This window comes from Coccidioides posadasii, chromosome 1 (assembly GCF_018416015.2).
Source record: "Coccidioides posadasii str. Silveira chromosome 1, complete sequence".
Classification (NCBI taxonomy): domain Eukaryota; kingdom Fungi; phylum Ascomycota; class Eurotiomycetes; order Onygenales; family Onygenaceae; genus Coccidioides; species Coccidioides posadasii.
The window spans coordinates 347255-372803 of NC_089407.1; the positions used below are offsets into that span (position 1 = coordinate 347255).

The following is a 25549-nucleotide window of genomic DNA, read 5'->3' on the forward strand; positions in this document are numbered from 1 at the left end:
CCTACACCGATTCTGGAAGCTCTACTCCGTATTGGACAGCCAAAAAGCAAGAAAAAAGTGAGCCAGCAGGGAATACACCGACAAGCACGCACCAACTCGCACTCCTCGCCCCCAATTGACCAACTGCCATCCTGTCCATCGTTCGCCTGCTCGACCCTCCGCCTCGTTGAACAATCTCTTTCTCTCTTTCCCTCTGTGGGGAGAATGTTGATGGCTTGAAACGATGAAGTTCTTCGAGAACACTTTCAATTACGACTACAGCTTCCCCGCCGTCTCCCTCGCCTTCTTCCTTCGCTACCCCAATCCCTACTCTCGTCATGTTCTCACCTCCGATGTCATTGACCGCTATGTCGACCCCGAGACCCAGCGGCTGCACACCACTCGACTGCACCTGAAGCGGTCGAAGATCCCCTCGGCGATGCTCAAGTTGCTGCCCAAGGGCATTGGCGGCGCCGAAAATTCTGGACAGAGCTTTATCCTGGAGACCAGCGTTGTGGATGTGAAGGAGGGTTGGATGGAAACTGAATCTCGAAATATGGAGTGGACCGGCATCTTGAGCGTGGTGGAGAAACAGGTCTATCGGCGTTGTCTTCGATCGGATGATTCTAGCCCTGGCACGCCAGCGTTTTCGTCAGCTCTCAGCATCGACGACAGACGGGACGAGTGGACTACCGTCAAAACGACGGTGACTTTCCGATCTCGACTCGGCCAATCGATGCTCAACCGCTCCACCAAGGCCGATTCAGCGCCTGACTCCGACGAGGACTCTCACAAGAAAGGGTTTCTTGCCGCATGGTCCACGGCCGGCCTCCAGCGAACCATCGAGCTTATCGGTGTGAAGCGAACCCGAGATGCGGTTCACAAAAGCAAGCAGGGTATGAACATTGTGCTGGAGAGGCTACGCCATGGTGGAATCGTAGCTGTTCTCGAAGGCATGCGCCAGGATCGCGAGGCCGCCACCCTTGGCCATCACCACGAAGGTCCATGGAAGCGAGTTTGGCTTCACGGCACTAGCGGTGGCGACCTCAACGAAAAGCATTCTTTCCCGCACGTTGAGGTCGATCATGCCGAGGACGACGGATGAACGAATGCGGGCCTTCCGAGGGGCATGCGAACCGCTTCTTAACTGATCACGTCTTTTTTGATGTAGCGCGGCGTTTTTGGGTTTTGGGGTTTGGCGACGGAAACTCTCCTATTTCGTTGAAATCTTTCTTCATTCTACATCTCCTTTCTTCCACTGTCTTATATATTTCTGCTTTTTCTGGGGTTAACTACCTGTTCCCCTATTCTACTTTTCAGCTACTAAGCACAGAGCTTCTCGTTGCAGACGGCATTGTCGGAAATGGATGATTGGGCAATTCGCATGGACAAAACATAGCGGCATGTATGGGAAAATGGCAGAATACCTACCATACATATGTACAGTAAATGCTGTTTGATATGTGATATGGCATGGATATAAAAAATAATTAAGATATTGAAAGTCTTGAGGATATCAGTGAGCTTTTAGAAAGAGAAGCAAACCACAGAGTATTGGCGGGTGCAGTTTGATTGCCTTTCTTCCTTAAAAAGCCTTGCTTCATGTGACTGAGAGGAAGCAGCCCGCTATCTATTCTGCTCCATCGCTTCAATTTCCCAGGGCATAAGGAGACAAATCCTTATTGATGCTACAGCAATTAGAGTGAGTTTGCCGCAATAAGGTCTGCTGAACGTGTCATTTTGCACCAATGAAGCTGGCTGCTGGCATTGTGTAACTTAATGGCATCTCAGGGTTACATACCCATACTTTGGGCGAGAGCTTTCCTGTAACTAAGTTCCTTCACGTCGGTGCTGTTCAATCATAAATTAGTTGAGGGCTTTTGTAGCTCTAGTTAAGATGATTGCACAGAACATCAGTCAGTATAATTAACTTACGTGGGTGGCAGTTTTGGTTTGCGAGAGAAACTCTGGTTGTTGGACGGTGGAGAAAAAGCATGTTGGTTCCAACAAAACAAACGCCAGTGGAAATCGCCGTCAGGAGAATCACGTTCTTGAACTCTCCCATTTCCCTAAGACCAAATGCACAACAGATTGCTGGCAGCATCTACAATCATCTAAAACTCAGACAAGCTGGTATGTGAATGCATCTCTTTGCTTCAGAGTTCCCCAAGAACAAAATGAAAATTGTGGGGTTTCTTCAAATCTCCGCCATTGCGCCATCCCACTTTTGACCCGTTACGGAGCTCACCACCCTGCAACTCCACCTCCAAACGATTGGCCAAGGGCAAAAAAGAAGGCATTTATTGATGACTTTTGGATAGCTGCACACCATACATCCTCCATCAATGGGCATCAGGTCATCCTTCTTGAGAAAGCGATTACAGCAACTCTGAATCGGCACTGCCAACCCCGCTAGCCTACGGCTGTCATGGCTGCGGCCTTCGACGATGAAGACCTCTCCATATCTCTTCCGTCCTTTGACCGAGACGGGAAAGATGATCGAACTTCCCATAGCCATCCCTCCATGCCACCACCCTCGAGACCCTTCACGGTCCCTCCTGAACAGTCACCTGCGACGGCCCGAGACATGCAGCGCTTGGAGCAGTACAAGACCGTGCGGATACTCGGCGAGGGGTCCTTTGGAAAAGTTAAATTGGCGATTCACCAAGCGACCGGCAGGGAGGTAGCCTTGAAGATAATTTCAAGGCGGAAACTCTTATCAAGAGATATGGTCGGACGAGTAGAACGCGAGATTCAGTACCTGCAGCTCCTTAGACACCCGCACATTATTAAATTGTATGCTTCGCTGCGTGCTGGAAAAAAAAAAAAAAGAAAAAAAAATAGTTTTGGGGATCCATTTACTGACTGTTCGATTTGCAGATACACCGTCATCACTACGAAGACCGACATAGTCATGGTACTGGAGTACGCCGAACGGGAGTTATTTGATTACCTTGTAAGTCGCGGGAAATGCAACGATGACGAAGCACGTACATTCTTCCAGCAGATCATTTGCGCAGTGGAGTATTGCCACCGTCATAAGATCGTGCATCGGGACCTCAAACCGGAGAATCTGCTGATGGATAGAGAGAAAAATGTCAAGATTGCTGATTTCGGATTGAGCAATATCATGACGGATGGGAATTTCCTAAGGACCAGCTGTGGCAGTCCTAATTATGCAGCGCCCGAAGTTATCTCCGGCAAACTCTATGCGGGCCCTGAGGTCGACGTCTGGAGCTGTGGTGTGATCTTATACGTGCTTCTGGTGGGAAAGCTTCCCTTTGACGATGAATACATCCCCAACCTATTCCGGAAGATTTCTGCCGGCAATTTTTACATGCCATCATATATTTCCACCGGTGCCGCCAATTTGATCAGGCGGATGCTGCAGGTTCATCCTGTTCACCGGATCACTATTCCGGAAATTCGCCGGGACTCTTGGTTCAAGAAGGACCTTCCACAATATCTACAGCATCCTGCAGAGGAGTTTGTCGCAACTGGAGCTGATCCGAATAAGGCCATTGACCTCCGTTCGATTGCACCTGGGAAGCCAGCTGCGGTTCGAGAGCGGATACGGGAAAATGCGGTATCAAAGTTAGAGAGGAGAATGGGGTATGGTAAAGAGGATATTCAAGAAGCCTTACGAAAACCTGAACCTAGTGCTATTAAGGATGCGTTCTTTATCGTGGTGGAGAATGAGATGATGCAGACAAACTGTGAGTTTGATGTTTTCTATATTTCAGCCTCTCGCATGTTACATGGCGGGCGTAACTTGAATTGGCGTTGAGACCATGGAACTGACAAGCTTAGCCCCAACGGAGCTGGATGGCTGCCCTTCATCCCCTCAGCCTAGAGAAGGCCAAGATGCCTCCTCCCAAGGCCCTGGCACCGCGGCCAGACCTGGATTTTCCACTCCTCGCGACACACCTATTACGCCCCTTACGCCCTACCGCGTCACCCCGATTAACACCCCGGAATCTCGTGTGAGCCATGTGAGAATTCTCCCCACCAGTCTTCCATACGTTCACGATCAAATCATGGATCAACGAACCAAGGATATGACTGCTCGTGCTGCTAGCCCGCCACAGGATTACTCTCAGCACATTGAGGTAGCCGACCTTTCAGGGACTCCTAGAGAGCGCTCGCCCGAAGAACAAGCTGCAACTGCTAGGGCGCTCAAGCCCCACTCACGAAGCGTGGTCGACCTGGAAAAACTTCAGTATGAACCTCCTGAGATGTTAACACAGGTCCCCAGTCAACCCAAGCGCTCTCGTAAATGGCAATTCGGTATTAGATCGCGCAATTTGCCGTATGAGGCGATGCTATGTCTCTATAAAGCGATCCAGGCTGAAGGGGGTGTCTGGGAAATACAACCAGCAGAGCCAGGTAAGTTCATTTTGCATGTTTCACTTTCATGGGTTTCCATGTTCCTCGCTTATCTGATGCTATAGACAATCATGACGACGACCGAGTTCCGGAGATGACTTCTGAAATTCCTGGGCCGTTGCAGCGTAAATATCGGGACGTCCCATCCGAATATTATATTCCAAAAGATTTGTGGTTCATTCGTGCTCGTCTTTTGAAGCAAGGCGTGTTGGCTCCTGGCCCCGCAAGCAGTGCCCACAGCAGCAGGAGTGATTTAGAAGAATTGCGCCGGCGCGTAAGCCTCAAGGGCGGAGTGCTACATCAGGAGGACAAGTCTGTTTCCGGGAGTGCGGGGTTTGGAGCTGGGTTGTCAGCAGCTTCTTCTTTATCATCCCATTCGGCGACCTTGAGTTACGGCGTTTGGGTGTTTATTGACATTCAGCTCTACCAACTTGAACGGGACAATTACATGGTCGACTTCAAGTGTGACGGCTATCAAAATGTCGTGCGCATTGAGGGTGATGGCAGTGCAACTGAATGGCGGCCCATCAGCAAGCGGTTCCGGAATAAAGAAAAGGAAATTACGAGTCCATATCCATTCTTAGATGTTGCATCGGATTTGGTGGCGCAATTAGCGGCAGCGACTTAGATCGTCCCCTTTTTGCAACTTTCTGTTTCCTCATCCAGCTGGCCTTTCTTTGTGGGGTGGGGGTACGGCGTCGCTCAGCCAGAAAAGGTTTGCTTTTTGATCAGTTTTTTGTTGGTACAATGGCATTATGATGAATGAGCATCATGATACTGATGACTGTTGGGCCTCGTGGGCTAACATGCTTTTAATTGGGATATAAGGGCATTCGTCTTTGTTTTACATTCAACGTCATTCTTGGCTACCTGTATAACACAACGGAGTATATGTTGGTTTCTTCAAACTGTCCCGAGCCGTCAAACCTAATAATGGTCGCCATTTCCACGGCCATATGTCGGTTCGAGGACACCATCAAATTAGGGTTACGGGCAATCAATAAGCTGCGTGTTAAGATTTTTCCCACATGGCTTTTTCCTCCACTTGACAAGGAGCCTCCAACGGTCCAAAGCATCTCGTGCATTGGTTTCTCACTAGATATTCCACTTCGGGGACCTTGTTGCAACTCGACAAATCAGGGTTATGACAACCACCGGTCCTCTTCTATATGCTTCTAAAGGACAAATCCACGCTCTGATGAATAAAGCCACGTGGAAAAGTTTAACAGAAGTCGCCGAAAAAGTTTAGTGAGTCGGCCAGCATTTTTGGATTGTGAGCAATGACGTATGGGAGCCAGGTTGCCCATATCGTCATGACTGGTCCGCGAGGTCCGGAGTTCGCGCGGACCGGGATAAAAGCTCTGCACTCTCCTATTCCCTGATTTCTGGTACAGCTCGTCCGACGAGTTCTTTTTACAAGTTGATGCAATTCCATTGTCGGAATTTGAACGATTCGCTTTATCTCTGTGCATTTCGGATACTGCGTACAAAAACCGATCACTTTAATTCTAGGACGATTTCATCACAGTTGATACTGTACTTGGCTATAGTGAGCTACTCGCTATTAATACCGCCAACATGGTCCCAATGAAGCCATTGAATTTGTTCCTCAGGGCGTTGCAGGTATGCACTTATCCAAATTGACCATGATTACATTCGTTGTAGCTATGTATGGGTGTTTTGCTGATGTACGTGATTCTATTTGATCTAGGTTGCATTCGCAACCATTGTGATGGGCCTGATCGGTGATATGTTGAATGACTACGATGACCACAGTCAGTCGACAGTGAACTATGTTATGTTCGCAGTAGCTTTCTCATTGGCAACGCTATTCTATCTCATAGCTGCTAATGCCAGTGAGATGTTCATGATTCACCCAGTCATTTTGTTCCTTGTGGACTTGTTGAACACACTTTTCATCTTCTGCGCTGCTGTGGCGCTGCCATCGAAATTGCATGTGCCAGATTGCAGTAATGATGTATGTTCATGATTGCCTTGGAAGAAAAGAAGGCAAGGACTTTGAATACTGACGCCTTTCATTCCAGGATGAGCTCCGTGACAACTCTATCACGAAGCAGTCACGATCTCTGTCGAAGACTTGCCGCGAGGCGAAGGCATCAACTGCTTTTCTTTGGTTCTTGTGGTTTACCTTCCTCCTCACCACGATCTTCTCAGGAATGACTATGACTGGGGGATGGATGGGTATTAGCCGCCGGGCGCATCGACGATCATCCCGAGTTGCGCCGCAGCCAACGATGTCTCAAGTCTGAACGAAAGTATTGCGGGCTGTGGGTATATGGTTGGCAGTGACTGGCCTGCTCGATCACTACCTTCTAGAAACGGTTGACTGCTTTAGAAGAGGGGAGATAACGCATAAGATGGAGTTGGGGCGGAAAGGTATCTCTTCGTATAAAGCTGGAGTTTTGATGTGACTTTGGTTGATTGGATGTGGGTGAGTTGCACGAGAGTCATAGGAAGACTTTCGGAAAAAGGAAAAAAAGAAAAAAAAAAAGGAAAGGAAACTGAAAACATTTTAAGCATTTGTCATGATACTCCCCAGGACAGAGACGCAGGCTCTTATGTATCATTTGAGCTCTTTTTTTTTTCCCCATTCGCGTACACTCTACTCCCCTTGGCATATTCGCTCGTTGTGGACTGGTTTCAAAGCTTGTGAATTTCGGGACTCATGTTGTACTAATATCTAATGATTTTGCGTCTCGATTTTCTTCGATTTGTGTGTAATCATAACCAATGCAGTACATATATGTATGTAGTTTCATGAAGTTAATTCTATTCATTCTTAAAAGGTTAATTGGATCTCAACATCAGCGATGTTGTGGGGTGTTTTTACCTTTCAATTTTGGCTGCACAGTTGAGAGCTGTAGGTCGAAGTCTTCTTAACTGGGAGCCTCCGTTCAAGGTTCAGGATGATATGTGGCTCTGGTGTTTGACGTGCGCCGTACCAAGCTCTTACCGCTGTCAGGAGCCATGTGGGGCCGGACGCTAAACACCATTGTCCAATGGCAGCCACGGAATGACGATGCGGCGCGGCTATTGGTTGGAACAAATGGATTACATCACAGCCACCCGCTGGGAAACTGCGCCATTGCCAAGCTCGGACATCCAAAACTAGTGTCTTGGCATATGACTGCTTCGAGCTTTCTCCGGCTCCTTTCACCTTCAACCTCAATAATATCTCGAAATTTGATCGGTTACTGTCTCGTGACATGGGAAAAAGCAGGTCTAATTCCCCTTGAAGAGGTCCATTCAACTCCTCGGGAGAAGAAGTAATACGAACCCACAGAGTGTTTGGTTCCGGGATACGGAGCGCCTGGTGACTAGCAGTTTAGGAACAACACAATCCACATTAGCGTTTGTGGTACCACGCGCTATTTCCCTGGCCCACCGGAGCGGGAGCACAATCAAAGCTGAGCCGTCAATATGGTGCTTCAGGCGACTGCCGAAATATCGTGCCCAGATTCTTTATTTTGGGACAGAAAGTCACCAGGCCTTATGGACTTCTGATTCCATAATCTCCCCTGCGCTGGGTTTGTTGGAGCTTTCCCAACGATAGTTCGGCTGCCGCTTTTGCTTAGTTATACCCTGCCTCCTCAGCAAAACAAAGTCTGCGTAGGCCTTTTTTCTCTCCCCCTTTGGTCTCGCAGAGTGGAAAATATGAAAGCGCATACCATCCTGCTGTGTTGCTTCGCGGCTGTTTGCGCCGCGGATCTCATCCACATCAGAGTCCGAACCGGCAAGGACAAAGAGGTCGGCCTTCTCGCGAATATGGATGAGTTGGAAAGAACACATCGTATGCCACCACTTTTCTCCGATGCACTGCACTCTTCCTGGGAACTCACCTTCGTTTCTAGGCTTTGCTGCCTCCGGTATCGGTGCGTCTGTGACCGACAAACACGTTTACTGCCAGGCCTTCAGTGACCCTCACGGCCGCGATGAGCTGGGGGACGCCTTCTCTGCGGCCAACGACGCCACGTTCACTTCGTCAAAGGACGCCGAAGCAGTTCCTATCGGCTCATTCTACTGCTCGGACAGCCTGGACAAATTGGAGCCGCCGGGACAAAAGCCGTTATCGCTGAAGAAGTCGGACGGCAAAAAGACGGACAAGACGGTGAGAATACAGTTTCGGACGGGCTTCGACGACTTCACGCAGGGAGATGTCAAGCTAGGAGAGACTGTGCCACTTGGTATGCGAACCGTATCGGTTCTAGAACATCTGTTTCGGCTAGCGCTAACCAGACGCGTCTGTAGGGAGACATTCCAGGCTTGGCAACACTGTGCTTGAAGCAATGGTGGTCTCGGCGACTGGCGACGTGAACTGGGCCAAAGTGCAGTGCCAGCTCTATGAGGATACAGAGGGCAAAGAAGAGGTTGGCAAAGCGTTCTCGATGTACGGCGAGACTTACGGAACGGAGCCGGAGAAGGTTGCGGCCGTAAGATGCGAAGCATGAGAGATAGCTAGATTCTCAATAGGTCAATTCCAATTGGAAGCAATTTTGAGTCATCTGCTCATCCAAGTCTTCAATAGTTACGTCTGACTCGTTTTCCGAGGATGCTCGCAGAAACGCAACAGCAAGCTTATGCTGCGCCGTGCAGCCAGCGGTTGAACCTCCAGCCTGCCCTTCACGTTCAGCCGCAGCATTGAGTTCGAGTGCGGGCGGCGGTGACATAATCCTGCCTGACTCATCCAAATTTCAGCGATCTGATTGGATGGGACAAGCATTGCCCTGGCGGCGTCGGAGTCCCGATACGGTTTAGCGGGAAGACGGGCGTCGCCTGATTCGACTCTCCGTTTAGCCCGCCAGCGGTGGATAAGAACCTCGCGACAGGCAGCCATCTGCGCCGGCCCTCCCTCTTCCTTTTCCTTTTCCTCTTTTCCTCTTGTTCTTCATCTGTTTTCATCTTCTCCTCTCATTGATTGTGTGTCTTCAAATCGAAAACTTGTTTTAGGCTGGACATAACTTGTAGAAGAGGATCAGGAGAAACAACCTCCTACGCATAAGTTTATCATTCGTTGCGACATCAAGTTCCTCCTTCAGTCACATTGCCGTGTCCTATCGCTGCTGAAAAAAGCGGGCCCTCGGCGCCTGGTAGGGATAGTCGCACACGACCTGCTTGGAATGATTCTGAGTAACAGATAACTATTCGAGATTCTCGGACAGCTCCTTGCATCCACCGCCCAACACGCCAATTAGCCACCTGCCGATATCTGGTGAGCCTGGTACGTGAGCAGCCGTCGGCGTACCAGAAACGTACCCAACTAACCTGTTATTATTCAGATTCTACACATGTCACAACAACTCAACATGGCCATGGAATCGACTTTCTCTACTCGCCAAGGAACCGATGCTCAGCCCCTTTCTGAAATGAGCGGCTCATTTGTCTCCAACCAGTCAAACTACAGCGGCAGCCCTGTGACTGAAACCATCGTTGATGTTGAGCCGTGGATGCAAGAGATGCTGAACGAGGATCTCTTCTCCACTCCTCCTTTAGAATTTGGCTCTGCATACCCTGGGTTCATGGCCGCTGCCTCCGAGACTTCGCCCTCCGCACCCACAATGAACGATTCTGAATTGTTGGCACCCAACACATGGCCTACTTTCGCCACCGACAACTACGGCTTTGTGCAAAACGGAGACTCCGCTTTTGTGCCTGAAGCTGCAGATTTCCCTTCGTTCAGCACTTCGACGGCCTTTGACGAAGAATTGGCCTCTTTTCTATCCGGACACCAAGCCTTCGATGACGGTGCGGCTCTCGCCGAAATGAACGCTCAACAAAATTTCGATGCGTTCTCTGAACCTTTGCCAACCCCCGGGAACCGTGATGACAATTCGCAGACCGCTTTTAACCAAATCGCAGCTGCTTTCCGGGATTTGGCCCGTGCGAGAGCTGAGGCTGACCCTCGCCCGATGTCCCGCAAGCAAAAGCAGCGCGACGCGTCAATTGCTTTGTATTTGGAGAGACTACGGGATGCGTGTGATGACGCCGTCGCCGTTATTAATTCCTCCAATGCTTCCAACCAATCCGATAATGGTTCCAGCTTCAGCTCACCAAACATGAGTTCACTCCAGAATTCGTTTCACAACGACCAGGTTCCAGTGGCGTGGGGACAGGGTTCAGCGAGCGAATGCAACTCCGCCCTTTTCGACAATGCCATCCTAACAGACCTCACTTCGCAACAATGCTCACCCGGCGAATCCTCCGCAGCCTTCACCACTTCCGTTTCCACTCCAAGTTCGGACGTCCCGTCAAAACAACAACCAGCGGCAAGGCCCCCAGTGACTGGGGGGTTGGAGTTGGTGATGGACCTAAATATGAATGCTGCCACAAGCTTACCCCGCCGTCATCGCCCTCGAACCCAAGCACAGCGAGAGCGATACCTTGCGGTGCGCAGTCGTGGTGCATGCGAAAAGCATAAGAAGCAGCACAAGAGGGTAAGGAACCTTTTCAATTTCGTCCCATTTTGGTTTTCTGGGGGGAGGTTAACTAACGAGACCCATAGTGCACCTGCGTCGATAAAGAACTCGCCTCGAAGCAAAATGCCGGGCAGCGCGTGGTGAATTCAAAACTTTGCGATGCCATGCTCCGCAGACAGTCCTCAACCGTTCATTCTCAGAATGTCGATTCATCTCGATCGACGACGAACTCACCCACGGAGGGCTACGTTTGGTGTCCGGGAGGCAGTCTAGACCCGAAGGGACCGTGTGAATGCACGAGTTGCCATGAGGATATGCTTCGTTGGCAATATCTCCAAAACCTCGACAAAGCTGCTGCTCTTGACCCCATGCAGAAACTTGTGCATACTCAATGCCAGGCAAAACAGAAACGGTTTTGTGTCGGGAAAACTTTGCAGTCTGGGGACTCTGGGGAAGGCAGTGTGCAAGATGCGTCACCCTCTGCATCCCAAAGACCGGCTAATCTTCCTCTTGTTGGCACCATCGCCCATGCTAGTCTAGCCCAACGCTACAGGGCCGACAACCAGCTACAAGCTGCTGCGCAGAGCTCGCCATGCATGCCAACCCACACCTCGCCAGTCTCATCATTCAAACTTGGACGCACCACGAACAAAGGCACAAATACACTCGCAGACGTAAGAATGTCGTCCGTTGGTGTCAAGGTTGACACAGACAATGTCCACGTGCGTTACACGGGCCATAATGCTACTGTTCAGCCATCCGGAGCTCGCAGGACCCTGATTGAGACGTCCGCTTCAACGGAGAGCCACGTTCTTCTCGATCAACATATTCCGGAAAGCTCTACCCCCAACGCTGCTCAATCTTGTTCACAACGATTTGTCAGCGCTACCGTGCCGTCGTCCTCTTCATCCCGATCCAGCACTGCCCCCCACGCCCGCCAAAGCCCCACTGACAGCAGTAACTTCTCCAAACTGGACCAGGCGTCAGGCTACACGACCACCTTCCAACAAAGATATCGGTGGATCCTCGAGGGGAGGACCACAGTCGGCGGAAGCCGTTTTACTGTGGTGATTCAAGCCACCACGTCGATGGTACCAAACAACATTTTGGTGCTGGCTCATTGGTTTGCGGAACATAGTTGCAGCGTGTCACGCGCCCTTCACCTCGAGCCCACGCACAAGGCGCAAACACTTCGTGCCCACGGTTCGTTCCGAATCTGGTTGGCTATTTGGGCATTCGCCGTGGTCTGGACGTCGTTCCTCCGAAATGTGTTGGTATAACCTTGTCGTTTGAGGTTACCGGCCCCACATCGGTCCCCTCGAATGAGTCCACCGTGATCGAGTAAGGGCATGTCTATCTTTGTACATGATTTTCATTTTGGAGCGTTTATTTTCCAGAAAGCGTGCATCTATTATGTCTTCTTCATCCCTCTCTTTGCTATCGTTTTGCATCCAGCTGGTGGCTCCTCGCCGCTCGATACCCCTGGATGTTTGGTACATGGCTGTATTGCCTGATTTGCTCAGGATGCGAGTTTAGGCGACTAGATGAAAGCATAGGTGAAGTGTCTAGCAGAAGAATGTGAAAACTTTTACTGCTCTGCCTGGTCATGAACAGTTGCTTCCGTTTCCTTAGTACTTTTCAAAAAGAAAAAGTCAAAATTAAGCTAAGAATGTGAAGATTACAGTGCGTAGATGGCACCAGGTTAGCCAAAGGGGACCCTCTCCAAGTCTCGAAGTGCAAATTTTCACCATGACAACATCTGCTCATGTTATAGCCAAGTCGATAGGATCGCTACATCAAAAAGCTGCCTGGTTAGCTCAATCGGTAGAGCGTGAGACTCTTAATCTCAAGGCTGCGGGTTCGAGCCCCGCATCGGGCTTTTCCTTTTTGACCCTTTTTTTTGCGAGTTTTGTTTGTTACAGTTTTGCTGCGACTACCGACACAAGCTGTCAGAATTTTTTCTTTTTTTTTTTTTTTTTTTTTTTCCCTCCGTGGCTCACGTGCTTCAAGACATGGATGAGTTTTGCGGGCAACAAGTTCCTTTTCCCATCTTGGTCAGGAGTAGCGCGTTTTGCTCCCAACGATCTCGCAAACGCTATCTGGGTGACAGACAACGGCGAAAGATGTCGCTCGATGAGTCCGTATCCTCAAACAGGCAGGTATTCTGGCGATGATAATAAGCTGCTTCGGCAAAAATGGCGTTTCTCTCATCGTTAAAAGCGATAATGCTGCGCTATATCCCTCCCGGATCGAATGCGGATCGGCCACTCCGGCAGAGCCCGCGCTGTGACTCCATTCTCAGCCTTCCAAAGGTTGCAAGTAACTTCGCCGGCTATTTTGATGCTTGCCAATATACCGCTTGAGGCTGAATAAACCACTGGCGCCGAGAGCTTAAGTCATTACCTATCTCGAAATCCACAAACGGATAGCTCAATTGACTCCTCACGCTAAATTTTACACACCATGTGGCCTGTCAACATCCCTACGAAGCCCTGAGCTACAAATCAATCGGGTCGTTTTCCCAAGAAGGGAAGCTTCCCAGCATGGAAGGATTTCCGCTTGAGGATATCTTTAACGGCTGCTGGCAAAAGGGAACTTTTCTCTGCACAAGATATACTCAAGTCCCGCGAGCAGGTCAGTGTATTGAATAAGCCGAAAGGAGCTAAAGTCTTGGAGTACGGAACTATAAACACATCACCAGATCAAAGACACATGCGATGCTGAACCCTCGCTTCCTAGAACCTCCTCTCCATGCCCTTCTCTCCCTTTCGCCCTCAGTTTCAGCTTGATGGGCCCGATCCCTCTGCTGGCTAACCACTGCTTATCTTCTGCACCTCGCTCTCCGTGCACCCAGACGGTACACTCGCTCCCTTCACCCTCCACTGGCAATCCCAGCTTAAACACGCTGCCAATTCCGGACTCACTCGTACCCGGCTGCGTGGCAGTGAAATTGGCAAGTAATTTGAGGTAGTTTGCTTCGTGCGAACTCGGAACAAGCACTTCAATCTGATCTACACCCGTTGCGCCACATGGATGTGTCGTCCGTGATGGATCTCCAAACCGCAGTCTTGTTTCCCGAGGTGTCCCGTCGTAACATAGGAACGGCGCATCTAGACGTCCTGTGCGAAAGAATTTCCCTGCGTCCGGTGTGTTTGCTGTGTCGTGGAATTCTGGGTTTGCACGCGTCCAATGGAACTTCTTGCCTTCTGGTGTCGTTCGTCCTTGGCTGGTCGGTATTGGGTACCGTACCCCGAGCCCCCCATCCCCATCTTGACTTTTGTTTACACGCATGTCGATGCCATGGTAATGCTCATCCCTGCTCTGCGCAGATGTGCATGAGATGCTCCAGTCAATCAAGCCTGGCTCTTTACGGCCCCAGCTGTGGTTGCTTGGTGGCGGTCCCCACCAGTTGAAGAGCTCTAGGTAGGTACCATCCTCAAAGATTATGAGCTTCAGCTGGCTAGCCTGGCCTAAACCGGTTCACAAATCTCTATGTCAGCGCGCTTCTTTCTTCTCTTCTTGGAGAAGTGGTATACGAACCGGTATGTTTACCACCCTCGATGATAGTGAAGTTCTCGCTAAGCCATGGAGGTAGGGTTTCAAACTCTTCTTCGGAGAGGATAATTGTGATGTGGTCAATCCTTGAAGCGGTAATAGAACCCATTGTTGAGCAGTGACGCTGTCCGGCTGGCCGGGATCTCTCTCTCTCTCTCTCTCTCTCTCTCTAAAATTTTTGTGGTAGTGGAAGTGAAGTGATATCTCAGCTGGTCTGACCCACTCAAAAGTGTTTGAAGAAGTACGGAGTATAGAGGTAGATGTTGGAAACGGCGGATACCACCGGTCTTATACATCCTAGTTGAGAAAATGGGGCCGGTGTAATATGCAAGCCCTTCGACACATCACTTCTGCACGCGGATCACCGTTCCCCGCTGCCAACAACATTTTCCCGCTAACATTCCTCCAATGGAGCTACTCCACCTTACAACAGTCCTTACCGAGTATCCTTTTCCTATTTTACTAAATTTCGAAGCGTGATGCTAGAAGTATTGGCATTTCCTCGTCACAGAACAGGTCTATCTGCTTCGAAAGACAGCTTTTCTTGAGCCAATCAGCCAATACTACCAATGACGCCTTATCCTACTCGCTTAATTTCACAATTTCGGGAACCTACTTTCTGGGTCCCATCGCTGTTTTAACTCTCTCAATCTTCTAACTCTTTCCACTCCTTTGTAACGCCATTCAAGAGGATCCTCCCGATTACTGTTGGTGTACGAAATATATTTGTCTTCTGCTGAGCCCTTCCGTCCAACACGGGTGGCTTCAGATACAAAATTTGCAACTATTGCACGACTACTAACATCTCCATACCAAGTAAGGAGATTCCTTTACGAATGTCGAGTCGCCGTCAGTTAGAAAGAAAGAAAATGGAAACAGGTGAAGGAGAAGGCTTACAGCCAAAGGAGGCGACCTGCATTTCCAAATGCGGTATCAGTTACCGGCGCCGAGGAACCTGACGCCCGCCAACCGATGATTACCTGAGTCAACTCAGCATCTGGACATTGGGTAATGAGTTCTCGATGTAGCGATGCAAGAGCGATGAACTTCTCAGTCGTGAATTCGTCCAGAGCACTCAGGTTGAGACGTCTAAAGCGCCTAATACTATCTTTGCATAGGGGCTCATCACCATTATTTTCGAATGAAATTTTGCGACAGCTTAATTTCATTGGACCGAGATCGTAGAGCGGTTTGAATGAAAATGCCCCGGCTGCAGGGTTTCCAATATAATGGGCATTCACCACGATAATCTGCTCAAATTTCGGCGGCTGAGCCATGATCATTAAATGACCGGCAGTAGGCTGCGAGCGGTTCTGTATGATGTTTTCCATCACGGCACCAACCTCCCTCACTTTGGAGATTGGGAAAAAGAACCGACTGAAATAATGAGTTCCTATCTCACTCCCAATTAAGGAGAGTGGGTACGTCCTAATCGTCAATTCGGTCACGATCCCGAAAAATTGCCCAGCGCCGCGAAGTGCCCAGAAGAGATCCGAGTTCAAAGTGTCGCTTACATGAAGTAGGGACCCATCGGCCGTAACAATGCGACCGGAGAGGATGTTGTCGGACCCGAAGCCGAAACGACCAGAAAAGATGCTGATCCCTCCGCCGATAAAGTATGGGATGACACCGATATTTTGTGCATCTCCAACAACTACATACACACAGAGGAATGCTTTGTCAGTACCCATACCTAGGCCTTTCGTAACTCATTACGGTAGATAGTCACCTGTGCACTGGCCTTGACGAGCTAAGGCCACCTGGAACTCCTTATGCAGGACACCACCACGGACTTTTACAGTGCGGGCAGTTGGGTCAACGTCAATTGTGCTATATGACGACATGTCAATGATAAAGCCGTGTTTCTTAATGGAAGACCAGGGGCTGTGGCAACCAGTAGCCACTGCGAAAGGCGTTGACGTGATTTTTGCATATTTGACCTAATACCAAGGTGTTACCGCTATCACATCAAGGCAACTCTGTTCGTATAAAAAGAGTCACTCCGCCCTCCTTGAACTTACTATTTGAATAACATCATCTTCGCATCCGGGCCTTACAATCGCTCCCGGGACTTGAAACCCATCATCTGACCACCTTTTCTCCCAGAACGTCGAATCGAACGCTCCGGTGAGCACTTCTGCTCTTTCTGAAAGCCGGGTTTTGATTACCGACAGAAATGTATCGAGTGTCATATCCCCTGATGAAGAAGTTGCAAAGTCGTCCGGTCGGGTTCATTCAAATTTTGGAGCACAAAACCAGTGGCTTTCCGAGGGATCTCCCTACCTCGTTTCCGCCCTCTTTATAGACTGATGGCTCTGGAATATTGAGGGTCAGCAGCGATATATGCCTCTGCATATGTTGAAAACCTCTAACCGATTCATGATCGAGGAGTGGAGCGAAAATGCTGGATAAATGTGTCGGTGGCTTGTGAGATGCAACCTGTGAAAGCGCTTATGCATGACATTGAAGGATTGAATTGTTCACCTGCTTTTCAACCTTAACTACGGAGTACTCCGCGGATCGTGCAGTAAAGGAAATCCTCGACGCAACGAAACCCTGTTTTCCAATTTGAAGTATGCGGTCGTGCCTTGAGCTCCTGAGACAGTAGAGGTGCATGCCAACTTTGAGCTCCGAATCTTACGGGGAACTGCCATTCCCTATCACTTCTGTCTTTACAACAGCGACAATAATAGATGTGCCCCGTATTCGCATAAAGACGCTCGACATATGATCGTCATGACAACAGTTAGAGTTAGCTGACATCGATACGGAGTACCCTGTCGATCTTTTAGTTACTGGACAGCGTGTTGCGCCGAGCAGAGACCGCTCTTGCAGCATTCCTTAGTAACAAGGCTGGCATCTAATGCCACATATTCTGGAGGAAAGAGGAAATAATACGTACTCAGTACATACTCCGTACATGTCCTATACTCTGAACTTCGAGTAACGCCCGTAAACTACGCAGAAGGAAGTCTAAACGAAGAACGGGACACAGCTTTTTAGCGTTCTAATTTATTTGGCTCCAGTAAGTATATCCAGCCAGCCACCTCCCAGCCGCGATCTCCTAGCTTGAATATCTTGCATCAACACCACAAACTTTGAAGGTGCATACTTTAGCGTACAGATGGAAAAGATCATCTCTCTTTCAGGGGAAGCCACTCGCATATTCTTCCAATTTAGAGCTCTCTGAGTGGATGAACCATGTCCAAACAGTCTACGGAGTACATATCAACTGCTCTAGTGGCAGATTCACAACGTATGGAGTCTGCTTCCTGGAGGCTTTAGTTTTGTGATGCGAGTACTCCGTACACCAGCACCCCATTGGATGTGCCGTTAAATTCCTTACCAGTGCGACTTCTATCAATGGCTTGCTTCACTCAATAGACGGCCCGAGCACCAGGATCCACGAAGACACGTATTATCATCAGTCCGGATAGAGAGCAGTGAAGAAGGCTGTCTAATTCTAATTCGGCGACTGCGACATCGGTATCTATCACCTTCCTTTGACTAGAATACGCCGACATCGGAGGAGCACCCGGCATCAGGCTAGAAGAAGCGACTATTCCTCCTTGGCTGAATGGCTCTTTCGTGATGTTTGATGCTAATATTCGACAAATCTAAATCTAGATTTTGGCCAATAGTTATCCATAGACTCACCAAAACAAAGGCCACAAACACAGGTAATATGTCATAACTGTGAAATTGTCAAGATGTGGATGAATAATATCTACTCTGAAGGTGGTGGCGGTTGCACATAACTGCCACAGTGGCCATGATAGCATTTTAAAGGCTTTCCCATCTTGGATTTGATATAGTTGGTGGTTGGATTAAGTACTTCAACGGGACCCAGCAACCAATATCGAGAAAACATAGATAATGGGTATGATTGATCTTATATTAATATTAATGCATGCCTAAGAACGATACCAGGTGCGATTAAGCAGAGCTAGTTCAAATTTTGCGGAGCCGCAGTAGGATCAACTGTGCATTCTGGCGGCGGAGTCCAGGGCTGGACGGTTCGATGTGGTGCTTGACCAGGCTTCTTTTCAACTTGTACAAAAACGGGTATCACGGCTCCGGGAGGAAGAGCAAAATCCCTGTGTCCAACGGCCCCGAGTATAGACCTAATCGTTCCTGAGTGAGCTGTCATAGAGATAAATGTGTTGTTGTCATGTGTGAATACATCATTGAGAAGGGTTCGCAGGCGCTCTCTGTGCGCAGTAGAAGATTCACGAAGATTAGGCGCCCAGAGAGAATCAGACTCGGCGAATCCTGGCTCGATGATATACGTTGGGTAGTTCTCCTGGATATATGTTCGGGAGCTACGTCGGTCGCATGTGTGGACTCCAATAGTTTCCCGGAGGAGCTTACGAGAGAATTGTTTTTAGTTAACTTCTTAGGGGAGACTTAGACTCATACCAAAGGTTAGAGTATGAATATACATACCTCTTTTACGGTAGGAACGAATGGTTTTGACTTGGGAAGGTCTAGCGTGCTGAATGTAATTTTGGCAGTGTCTAAGCAGCGAGAGAGAGGGCTCGTATAATAGCTTTGGGGAACCGGAATTCCATTTTTCATTTGAGTCACCCAGGTTTCGTTCGCAACTTTAGCATCCGCTATGCCTTGATCTGTGAGATGCGCATCTGCCCAATTGGTGGTTCCGTTTCCGTCAAGCATGGACCAGTAACACTAATGAAGTCAGCTCTTCAGAAATTTGAATCGATAGAAGTGTATCAAAACGCACGTCCCAAGCAGCAGTTCCGTAGTGACTTTCCGCCACGTTATGGTAGCCCTGACCATGTCTCCCTAGATAAAGCAGGGCATACCTTACTTCTGGTCCAGCATCGCGATTGAGTGTCAGGACTTTATGTTTAAAGCGTTCCCATTGGGACTTGCTACGATCGGGGTCAAATAACTCGTCAGTATCGTAAGTTTGGTCGATGAGGCCAAAGCCTGTCGATGCCTATTGCGAATGAGTAATTCCAGCCTCTATGCGGGAAAGATTTCCGCATACATAGTCAAATTTTGCGGGATCAGTTGCAGGGTCGTCTTGCAAGAAATATCCCGTCACAGTAGAATACTCCAGGTGGGAGACGGGCGCTAAGTCTCCCATCCTGACGAAAGAGGGGGTGATAAGAACTGTGGAAACAAGAAGAAAAGGACTAGCCAGCATTGTGTCAGTCCATACAAATACTGCACAATTAAAGGAAAACAAAAATAACTGGGGCAAGCCCATAGTAGTGCTAAGAAGAAATGACAAGCTGCTGGATCACCAACAACTACCTTCAAGAGTTATCATGCTTTCATTACTTTAACTTACATGACAAATGCTATCCGGTAGCAGTTTAACGATGGTAGTCTCCCCGGCTCTATTCTCGGGTGCATCTATTAAACATCCTCCTGTCGGGAAAAAAACGGTGTACCCGTCGGCAGAGCGCGGCGGAACAACTGACCCGCCAAACTTAACTTGCTGTCGTTGAAATAAACTACGAGAACAAGCTTCAAGTGCCCCACAAAACTCGGGAATCCACAGGGGTATGTACGTTAACTTGTTAGTCGGTTTTTATGTAAGGCTTACGCCGGAATGAAGGCGAATACTCCAAGGAGCGCCGGCGAAGAAAACCAGTAGGGTGGGGGCTCAAGAGCCACGCCTCCCACCCGTTAGTTAGTTAGTTAAACTAGTTAACGGGTGACAGCCTGAAGCTGCTGCGTTGAAGTAACAACTCTAAACTCTTGGTTAGTTAATCTAAAATGTTTGTTTTTTGGTCATCCTAATCAAGGCCTAAATCCATTATACTAGAAGTAGATAATATTATATCACAATCCTATATACAGGCTTGAGCCCTGATAGAAAGGTATCGAGTGGTAGTGAACGCCTGAACCCAGTAGTTTCGTGGTTCCTAGAGGTTCCGCGTATACCTCACATAGGTCCGTAGGCCTCTGATATGGCATTCCTAGGTCTTTCTAAAGGACCCATGAGTCTTTGATTTGTTTCGTCGATGCCAAATCTCAGCTGTCAAGTCCTTTGATTTGTCAAACCCTCCTTATGAGTTGCTTCAATCTAGGCAACAGTAAGGTTTTCACATGTCTGCAGGTTGTACCCCTCTCCCGACGGATATATGTTCATTCTCTGCTTCAATTCCAGGAGATGGAGTAATTGGCGCGCTGGAAGTGGTCTCTACCCCACCAGGCCGGACGCATGGCGGCACCAAAACTTCTCGAGCTTAATAAAGCCTGCTGGCTTGACAGCTCGTAAGAAGTTCACACCCATTCAAACGTGGGAACCAACTTCGCCTGCTCTTCGCAACACAATCGCCACCATGCAGCAGCATTCTGCTGCCTGTCAGGATGTCCGTGATATGGCACCTATATGTACCAAGGCCAACCGCAGGGGGTTTGCAACTTTTTCAAAAAGCAAATGACCTGCTAGGTTGGATCTCTGGTGGTTTCAGTACAAGCAGGAGTATTCAGTACCCGCCAACTAGCACACCACTTGGATAATATTTTATGCATGTGTGGCATACATCATACCGAAAAAGTCTATAGCGTGTTGTATTTGCGTTGTTTGAAGCAATAGACTGCGTGATTTCAAAGGGCTCTAGAACCGAACTTTGACAATAGGTGATTAGAGACCGTACCAGCTTCTGCCGAGCTGGCACTTCTTTCTCGCCGTTGCATAAATATATTTGGTAAAGGCAGAAGGTGACAGCACCATTCAGCGGCTTGACAACAGTGGGAGTTCGAAATGTAAGTCACTTTAGGAAGAGTAGGGCTGTAATATCGACAATTCTTCGAGATTCGATATGAATCATGATTTTGTAGGATAGTTCCAGGGAAAGCCAATAAGGCAATATTTAATTTAAGTTGGTAAGTATAATTTCAAATTTGAAGAATTTGGACTAGATTCAGCATATTTCTATAGGCCCGGACAAGATATATCGTGCGTTACACTTGCTAGAGTGTTTTTGGAGGTCCCAAAATTATTTGTTAAAAGGAAAGATGGAAAATTGAAAAAGAGGGTTAAGAGGCTGCAGAGTCTTATATATTAGCGGCGATTGCTGAATGAGTAAGCTGAGGGGTTGAGAAGGTGAATAGCTGCCTGTACAGTGAGATGTAATGACCCATTCAACATAAAGTGAATATTGAGTGAAAAGAAAGTAAAGGTTGAAGTGATAGGATGAGCAACAGAGCTGTGTCTGCTGTAACTCATTCATTGACATTGAGGTTACTTTTGACTGCTCCTCATTAAGTCATGGAGCGTTGCTATCAAGATCGAAGTGCCTCAAGGGTCCGAAACCATAGAGCTCCTTTACTGTTAATAATCACTAGCTTGAGCTATTAGGAAAGTCTACTGCTTTCCATCCCAAGCTAACTGATTGAGAATGCGCCTTCTTGGTGCAAAGGGCTCTTCGCCAATTTGCACTGAACGGCCATCCCACTGGTCGAGTTGCAAACCTTCCGGTATTGCGGCTAGCAAAGCGTATTGGTGTATCGATCCAGCGTCAGGATTTGGCTTCTTTCTTTATCCCTACGCTTTCTGTGTTTGTATCCTCCGTAAAACCACGTTTCTCCTCCCCAGTAGATGATCCGCCCTGAGTTCCGATTTTCAGAAAGAATACCAAGACAAATCCTAATCCTGCGAAACCGGCCGAGAGCCAATATGTAGATAGATACGGCTCGATATGCGATGGATCAGGATTCTTATGGTCCATTGCCACATAGATCGCAGTAGTCATGCCCAAACCAATATTTTGGCAGAGTTTCGTCAGGGTGTTGAATATCCCACCAGCTAAGGATTGCTGGTCCGTAGGTAGAGACGACATTACATACATCTATCGGCGCCTTTGTTAGGTAGCGGTCAAAAGGGACACATGATGTGACGAAGACTCACATTAACAACATTAAACTCAATATCAGCCCCCACCACCGAAAGTAAAAGGGCGGGGAACATAAATGCCCAGTAGGTCACATCTTCTTTCATAAAGCTGAGGATGAGAAAACAGGCAACATATGAGAGTGCACCGATGCCCATCAAAAGCTTGTTGTTCACCCGATGGAGGATTAAGCCTGCGACAATATTGACCAGGATTCCGTTGATAACCTGGGGAAGAAGATAAAGAGCGACTTGAAGCGCGTCTAGGCCTTTGATTCGCTGAAGGTACAGGGCCAGCCAGAACGAACCCGATGAGAATCCCATAAATCCCAAGCCGAGAATTATATTCAGCTAGAAACAAAAAGATACATTAGCTTGTTTGACACACGACTGAGAGGTACAATATTTTCCTTACTAGAGAAAAATCTCGGTCCTTCCATATATACAATGGCATCAATGGGTACTTAGCGACAGACTGCCAGAACAAAAACCCGGCGACAAGTACCACGCCGACAACCAAAAGGGCAATAACGTATCCTGTTTTCCAGCCATCCGGAGCATCTCCAGCAAGTCTACCGCCCCTTTCGTCAGCATCTTTACGGTAAAGCGGAGTGATGTGAAACAGCAACTCACGTCAAGGAACTCGAGAATAGGGCCAACCCGGTGACGATCAACATCGACCCCACCAGGTCAAATTTCTTCAACGCCTCCCAACTCAGCTTCTCCCTCGGGTGTGCATCTGGCGGGACCGTCCAAATCGTCATCACAGAGAATATGGCATATACAGCCGCCAACGCCCAATACGACGCCCGCCAGTTGTACAATCTAGACGCGACACCGGATATTATCGCCCCACCTACGAAGCCGAGCGGGTTACCTGCGCTAAAGCAGGAAAAAGCGATATTTTTCCGCTTCGAGGGCTTATCGTAGGCAGCTCCCAGGGCGCCTACGGCGGGTGGGACGACGGCTGCCGAGCAAAGCCCGACGAGGCCGGAGAAGATATCGAGAAACAGTGCATTCGGAGCAAAGCCGGCAGCGAGAACAGCAACAGTGAAGGCCAGCATAGAGGTGACGAACATGGCCTTTCGGCCAAAGAGGTCGGCCAATTTGCCAAAGGAGAGAAGAAACGCCCCGCTGCTGAGTCTACATTTATACGGAGGTGATCAGTGGAATGTTGCCAAACTGGTGAGATGCCAATGATACGTACGAAGCCCCCGCCGTGATCCAAGTGATCTCCGCAGATGTCATGTTCAGAGCGTTCCCGATGGAGGCTGAGATACCGATATTTATCCCGGTGAAAAAAGTTGCCTGTCCGATTGCCATTGTCGTCGTCGCGACAAAGATACACTCCTGGATGGTGGACCTGAAGCAGGCTGGCCGCTCGCCCTTGCTCCCGGCTTTGATGGAATCATCGTTTGAATTTGAGTTTGCTTCCTCGTCTATTGGCTGACGGGAGGATTGGGCGCCATTCGACTCCGTATAAGTTGCCATCCCGAGGAGAGATAGAGGTGAAAGTGCACCGCGAACTCGATCAAATAAACCCAGTCCCTCGTGAACCAGACGCCGTTCCACTTCAGTTTTGCTCGAATAATTGATGCTGAGAGAGGCCGACAGGCTGCGCGCGAAACCTCCCAAAATCGACCGTCCCTTGTGCCTGCCAACCCGGAGACTCTCGAACAGCGCCTATCATCCTCGCAGAGGCCGGCTGATGGCTTATATATATAGCCATAACACACATGGCTCAGCTCCAGGCCGAGGGAGAGTTCTTTTCCCCAGGGCCCCGAACCACGATCATAGGCGGAGTGGATGGTCCGGCTTGCAAATATTGAGTAAGCATCAGCGGTGGAATTCCGCGGAAGCCGGTCCGTCTCGGCATCCGATTGGCTAGTGTGCGTCTCGGGTGGCGGGTCGCGGCTATCTTATCTGATCGGATCAAAACTATTAATCAGCGCCTGGAGCGGCCCGTGAACGATGGCAATGTGCTTGAAGAAGTCTGTGGAGAAGATATCAAAGAGCTCCATGTTGATGAATGTGCCCTTTTTACAGGTATCACCACAGCCATCAAGTTCAATGACTTGCAATTCTCTGCCCACCACACTATAGCAGCTCCACTTATGTCAAATTCCTTCACTCCTTTCTGAAACATGACCACTCCAATGCATGAATCAGTGTAGTATATAAGCTAGGGTGCGGTAACAAATGAGTGACACAACACTTCAAGGAAGGTATCCTATCAGACCCTTTCACCTATGCCAATCACTCCTGCTTGCTTTGAATGACTTTCTTGTTATGTTTATAATTGGTCTTGCTCTTGTTGATAATATTCTTCTTCTCCAAGTCACCCAGAAGCTCAAGGATATAGTCCTGACAGTTATAGCCTGGATATTAGTTGTGGATAACCACATTTTTCGCAGCATTCTTAATTGTGCCAATTTTAGAAGTGTCCATGTCACACAAGTGAACCATTATGAGTGTTTGAGTTCCTCATATTGAAATGATATCTGGTAGAGGAACCCATGATTTGGAGGAGGGCCTTTTCTGCATCTGTTGGCCTGTTGATGAAGAGACTTCAGTGATTACATACACCACCATCATCAAAGATGGCAATATATAGTCCAATAGTTGAAGACATATTGAGAATTTTCCACTATTGTAGGTTTGAAAGCTTGTAGGCCTGCCGCAGCGACGCTGATGAATCAGGGGCCGGATGAAAAGGAAAAGTTCGAGTAAGGCAGCCTGAGAAGGAAGTCGTTGAGCGAATAGATCACCTAGCGTTACCCTGGAGAATTTTGGATGCTTTTATGTTGACTCTCCCGAGGCTCCAAAAGAAGTGAGATGTTGAGACGTCCTTAGCGTGACGTCAACGGGAACAATGATATCCAATCTTTAAGTATCGAGAGATCTGGATGTAACATTGGCTGGTCTTTGACGCCGCACGGCGTTATGCTAGATGCACCTTGAGCTCCGTGCGAATGCGAAGTCGCATCCGATAGCAATGCATCGCGCATTTCCTCTTAAACATACATGAGAAATGCATCAGATCTTAGCTGACCACCAGGTATATCAGGCTGCAGCCGGGGAGTCCAACAGGACGTTGGATCTAACGCAGAAAGGACGCAGCGTTGCCTATCGTATCCCCCGTTTACGCAGAACCGTATTTCATCTACGTATGGATGACAAAATTCTGACTTGATAATAACAGCAATGAGCAATGGTATAAAAAATCGAGACCTGTAATCACAGCAGATGCTCCAAAGTGGTTCTTTGGTAAAAGATTAAACTCCTTGGTCAGGTGGGATAGACCTTCTGCAGTCACTGCTTC

At 48.7% G+C, this 25549-nt stretch overlaps 9 protein-coding genes and 1 non-coding gene across 10 annotated transcripts; 6 read left to right on the top strand and 4 right to left on the bottom strand.

Moving 5' to 3' along the window:
• The first annotated feature begins 98 nt into the window (after positions 1-98).
• D8B26_000035 (uncharacterized protein) lies at positions 99-1532 on the top strand. Its single transcript, XM_003067742.2, has one exon. It carries the CDS (start codon positions 224-226, stop codon positions 1082-1084), a length of 861 nt encoding a protein of 286 aa, XP_003067788.1. The 5' UTR covers positions 99-223; the 3' UTR covers positions 1085-1532.
• An 875-nt stretch (positions 1533-2407) lies between these two features.
• SNF1 (Protein kinase) lies at positions 2408-5256 on the top strand (the record flags this gene model as incomplete). Its single annotated transcript, XM_003067741.2, has 4 exons — positions 2408-2775; positions 2860-3695; positions 3790-4365; positions 4431-5256. The coding sequence occupies 4 exons, from the start codon at positions 2408-2410 to the stop codon at positions 4991-4993; spliced, it is 2343 nt and encodes a 780-aa protein (XP_003067787.1). The 3' UTR covers positions 4994-5256.
• Positions 5257-5752: 496 nt separating this feature from the next.
• Positions 5753-7123, top strand: D8B26_000037 (uncharacterized protein). The gene is made up of 3 exons (XM_003067740.2): positions 5753-5988; positions 6077-6343; positions 6411-7123. The coding sequence occupies exons 1-3, from the start codon at positions 5944-5946 to the stop codon at positions 6633-6635; spliced, it is 537 nt and encodes a 178-aa protein (XP_003067786.1). The 5' UTR covers positions 5753-5943; the 3' UTR covers positions 6636-7123.
• A 449-nt stretch (positions 7124-7572) lies between these two features.
• On the top strand, positions 7573-8869 carry D8B26_000038 (uncharacterized protein). Its single transcript, XM_003067739.2, has 3 exons — positions 7573-8176; positions 8238-8570; positions 8635-8869. Exons 1-3 carry the CDS (start codon positions 8041-8043, stop codon positions 8832-8834), a joined length of 669 nt encoding a protein of 222 aa, XP_003067785.1. The 5' UTR covers positions 7573-8040; the 3' UTR covers positions 8835-8869.
• Positions 8870-9253: 384 nt separating this feature from the next.
• On the top strand, positions 9254-12409 carry D8B26_000039 (uncharacterized protein). Its single transcript, XM_003067738.2, has 3 exons — positions 9254-9604; positions 9663-10817; positions 10886-12409. Exons 2-3 carry the CDS (start codon positions 9672-9674, stop codon positions 12077-12079), a joined length of 2340 nt encoding a protein of 779 aa, XP_003067784.2. The 5' UTR covers positions 9254-9604; positions 9663-9671; the 3' UTR covers positions 12080-12409.
• Positions 12410-12605: 196 nt separating this feature from the next.
• On the top strand, positions 12606-12678 carry D8B26_000040. Its single transcript has one exon. It is a non-coding gene; the product is annotated as a tRNA-Lys (tRNA).
• A 739-nt stretch (positions 12679-13417) lies between these two features.
• On the bottom strand, positions 13418-14781 carry D8B26_000041 (uncharacterized protein). Its single transcript, XM_066123099.1, has 2 exons — positions 14340-14781; positions 13418-14269 (listed from the first exon to the last, which is right to left on the bottom strand). The coding sequence occupies exons 1-2, from the start codon at positions 14461-14463 to the stop codon at positions 13494-13496; spliced, it is 900 nt and encodes a 299-aa protein (XP_065979171.1). The 5' UTR covers positions 14464-14781; the 3' UTR covers positions 13418-13493.
• Positions 14782-14950: 169 nt separating this feature from the next.
• On the bottom strand, positions 14951-16546 carry D8B26_000042 (uncharacterized protein; the record flags this gene model as incomplete). Its single annotated transcript, XM_003067737.1, has 4 exons — positions 14951-15182; positions 15252-16008; positions 16084-16294; positions 16376-16546. The coding sequence occupies 4 exons, from the start codon at positions 16544-16546 to the stop codon at positions 14951-14953; spliced, it is 1371 nt and encodes a 456-aa protein (XP_003067783.1).
• Positions 16547-18233: 1687 nt separating this feature from the next.
• D8B26_000043 (uncharacterized protein) lies at positions 18234-19762 on the bottom strand. Its single transcript, XM_003067736.2, has 5 exons — positions 19675-19762; positions 19369-19516; positions 19099-19317; positions 18801-19043; positions 18234-18720 (listed from the first exon to the last, which is right to left on the bottom strand). Exons 1-5 carry the CDS (start codon positions 19737-19739, stop codon positions 18301-18303), a joined length of 1095 nt encoding a protein of 364 aa, XP_003067782.2. The 5' UTR covers positions 19740-19762; the 3' UTR covers positions 18234-18300.
• A 2024-nt stretch (positions 19763-21786) lies between these two features.
• Positions 21787-24012, bottom strand: D8B26_000044 (uncharacterized protein). The gene is made up of 5 exons (XM_003067735.2): positions 23435-24012; positions 22861-23370; positions 22643-22799; positions 22246-22578; positions 21787-22186 (listed from the first exon to the last, which is right to left on the bottom strand). The coding sequence occupies exons 1-5, from the start codon at positions 23716-23718 to the stop codon at positions 21857-21859; spliced, it is 1614 nt and encodes a 537-aa protein (XP_003067781.2). The 5' UTR covers positions 23719-24012; the 3' UTR covers positions 21787-21856.
• Positions 24013-25549: the final 1537 nt, after the last annotated feature.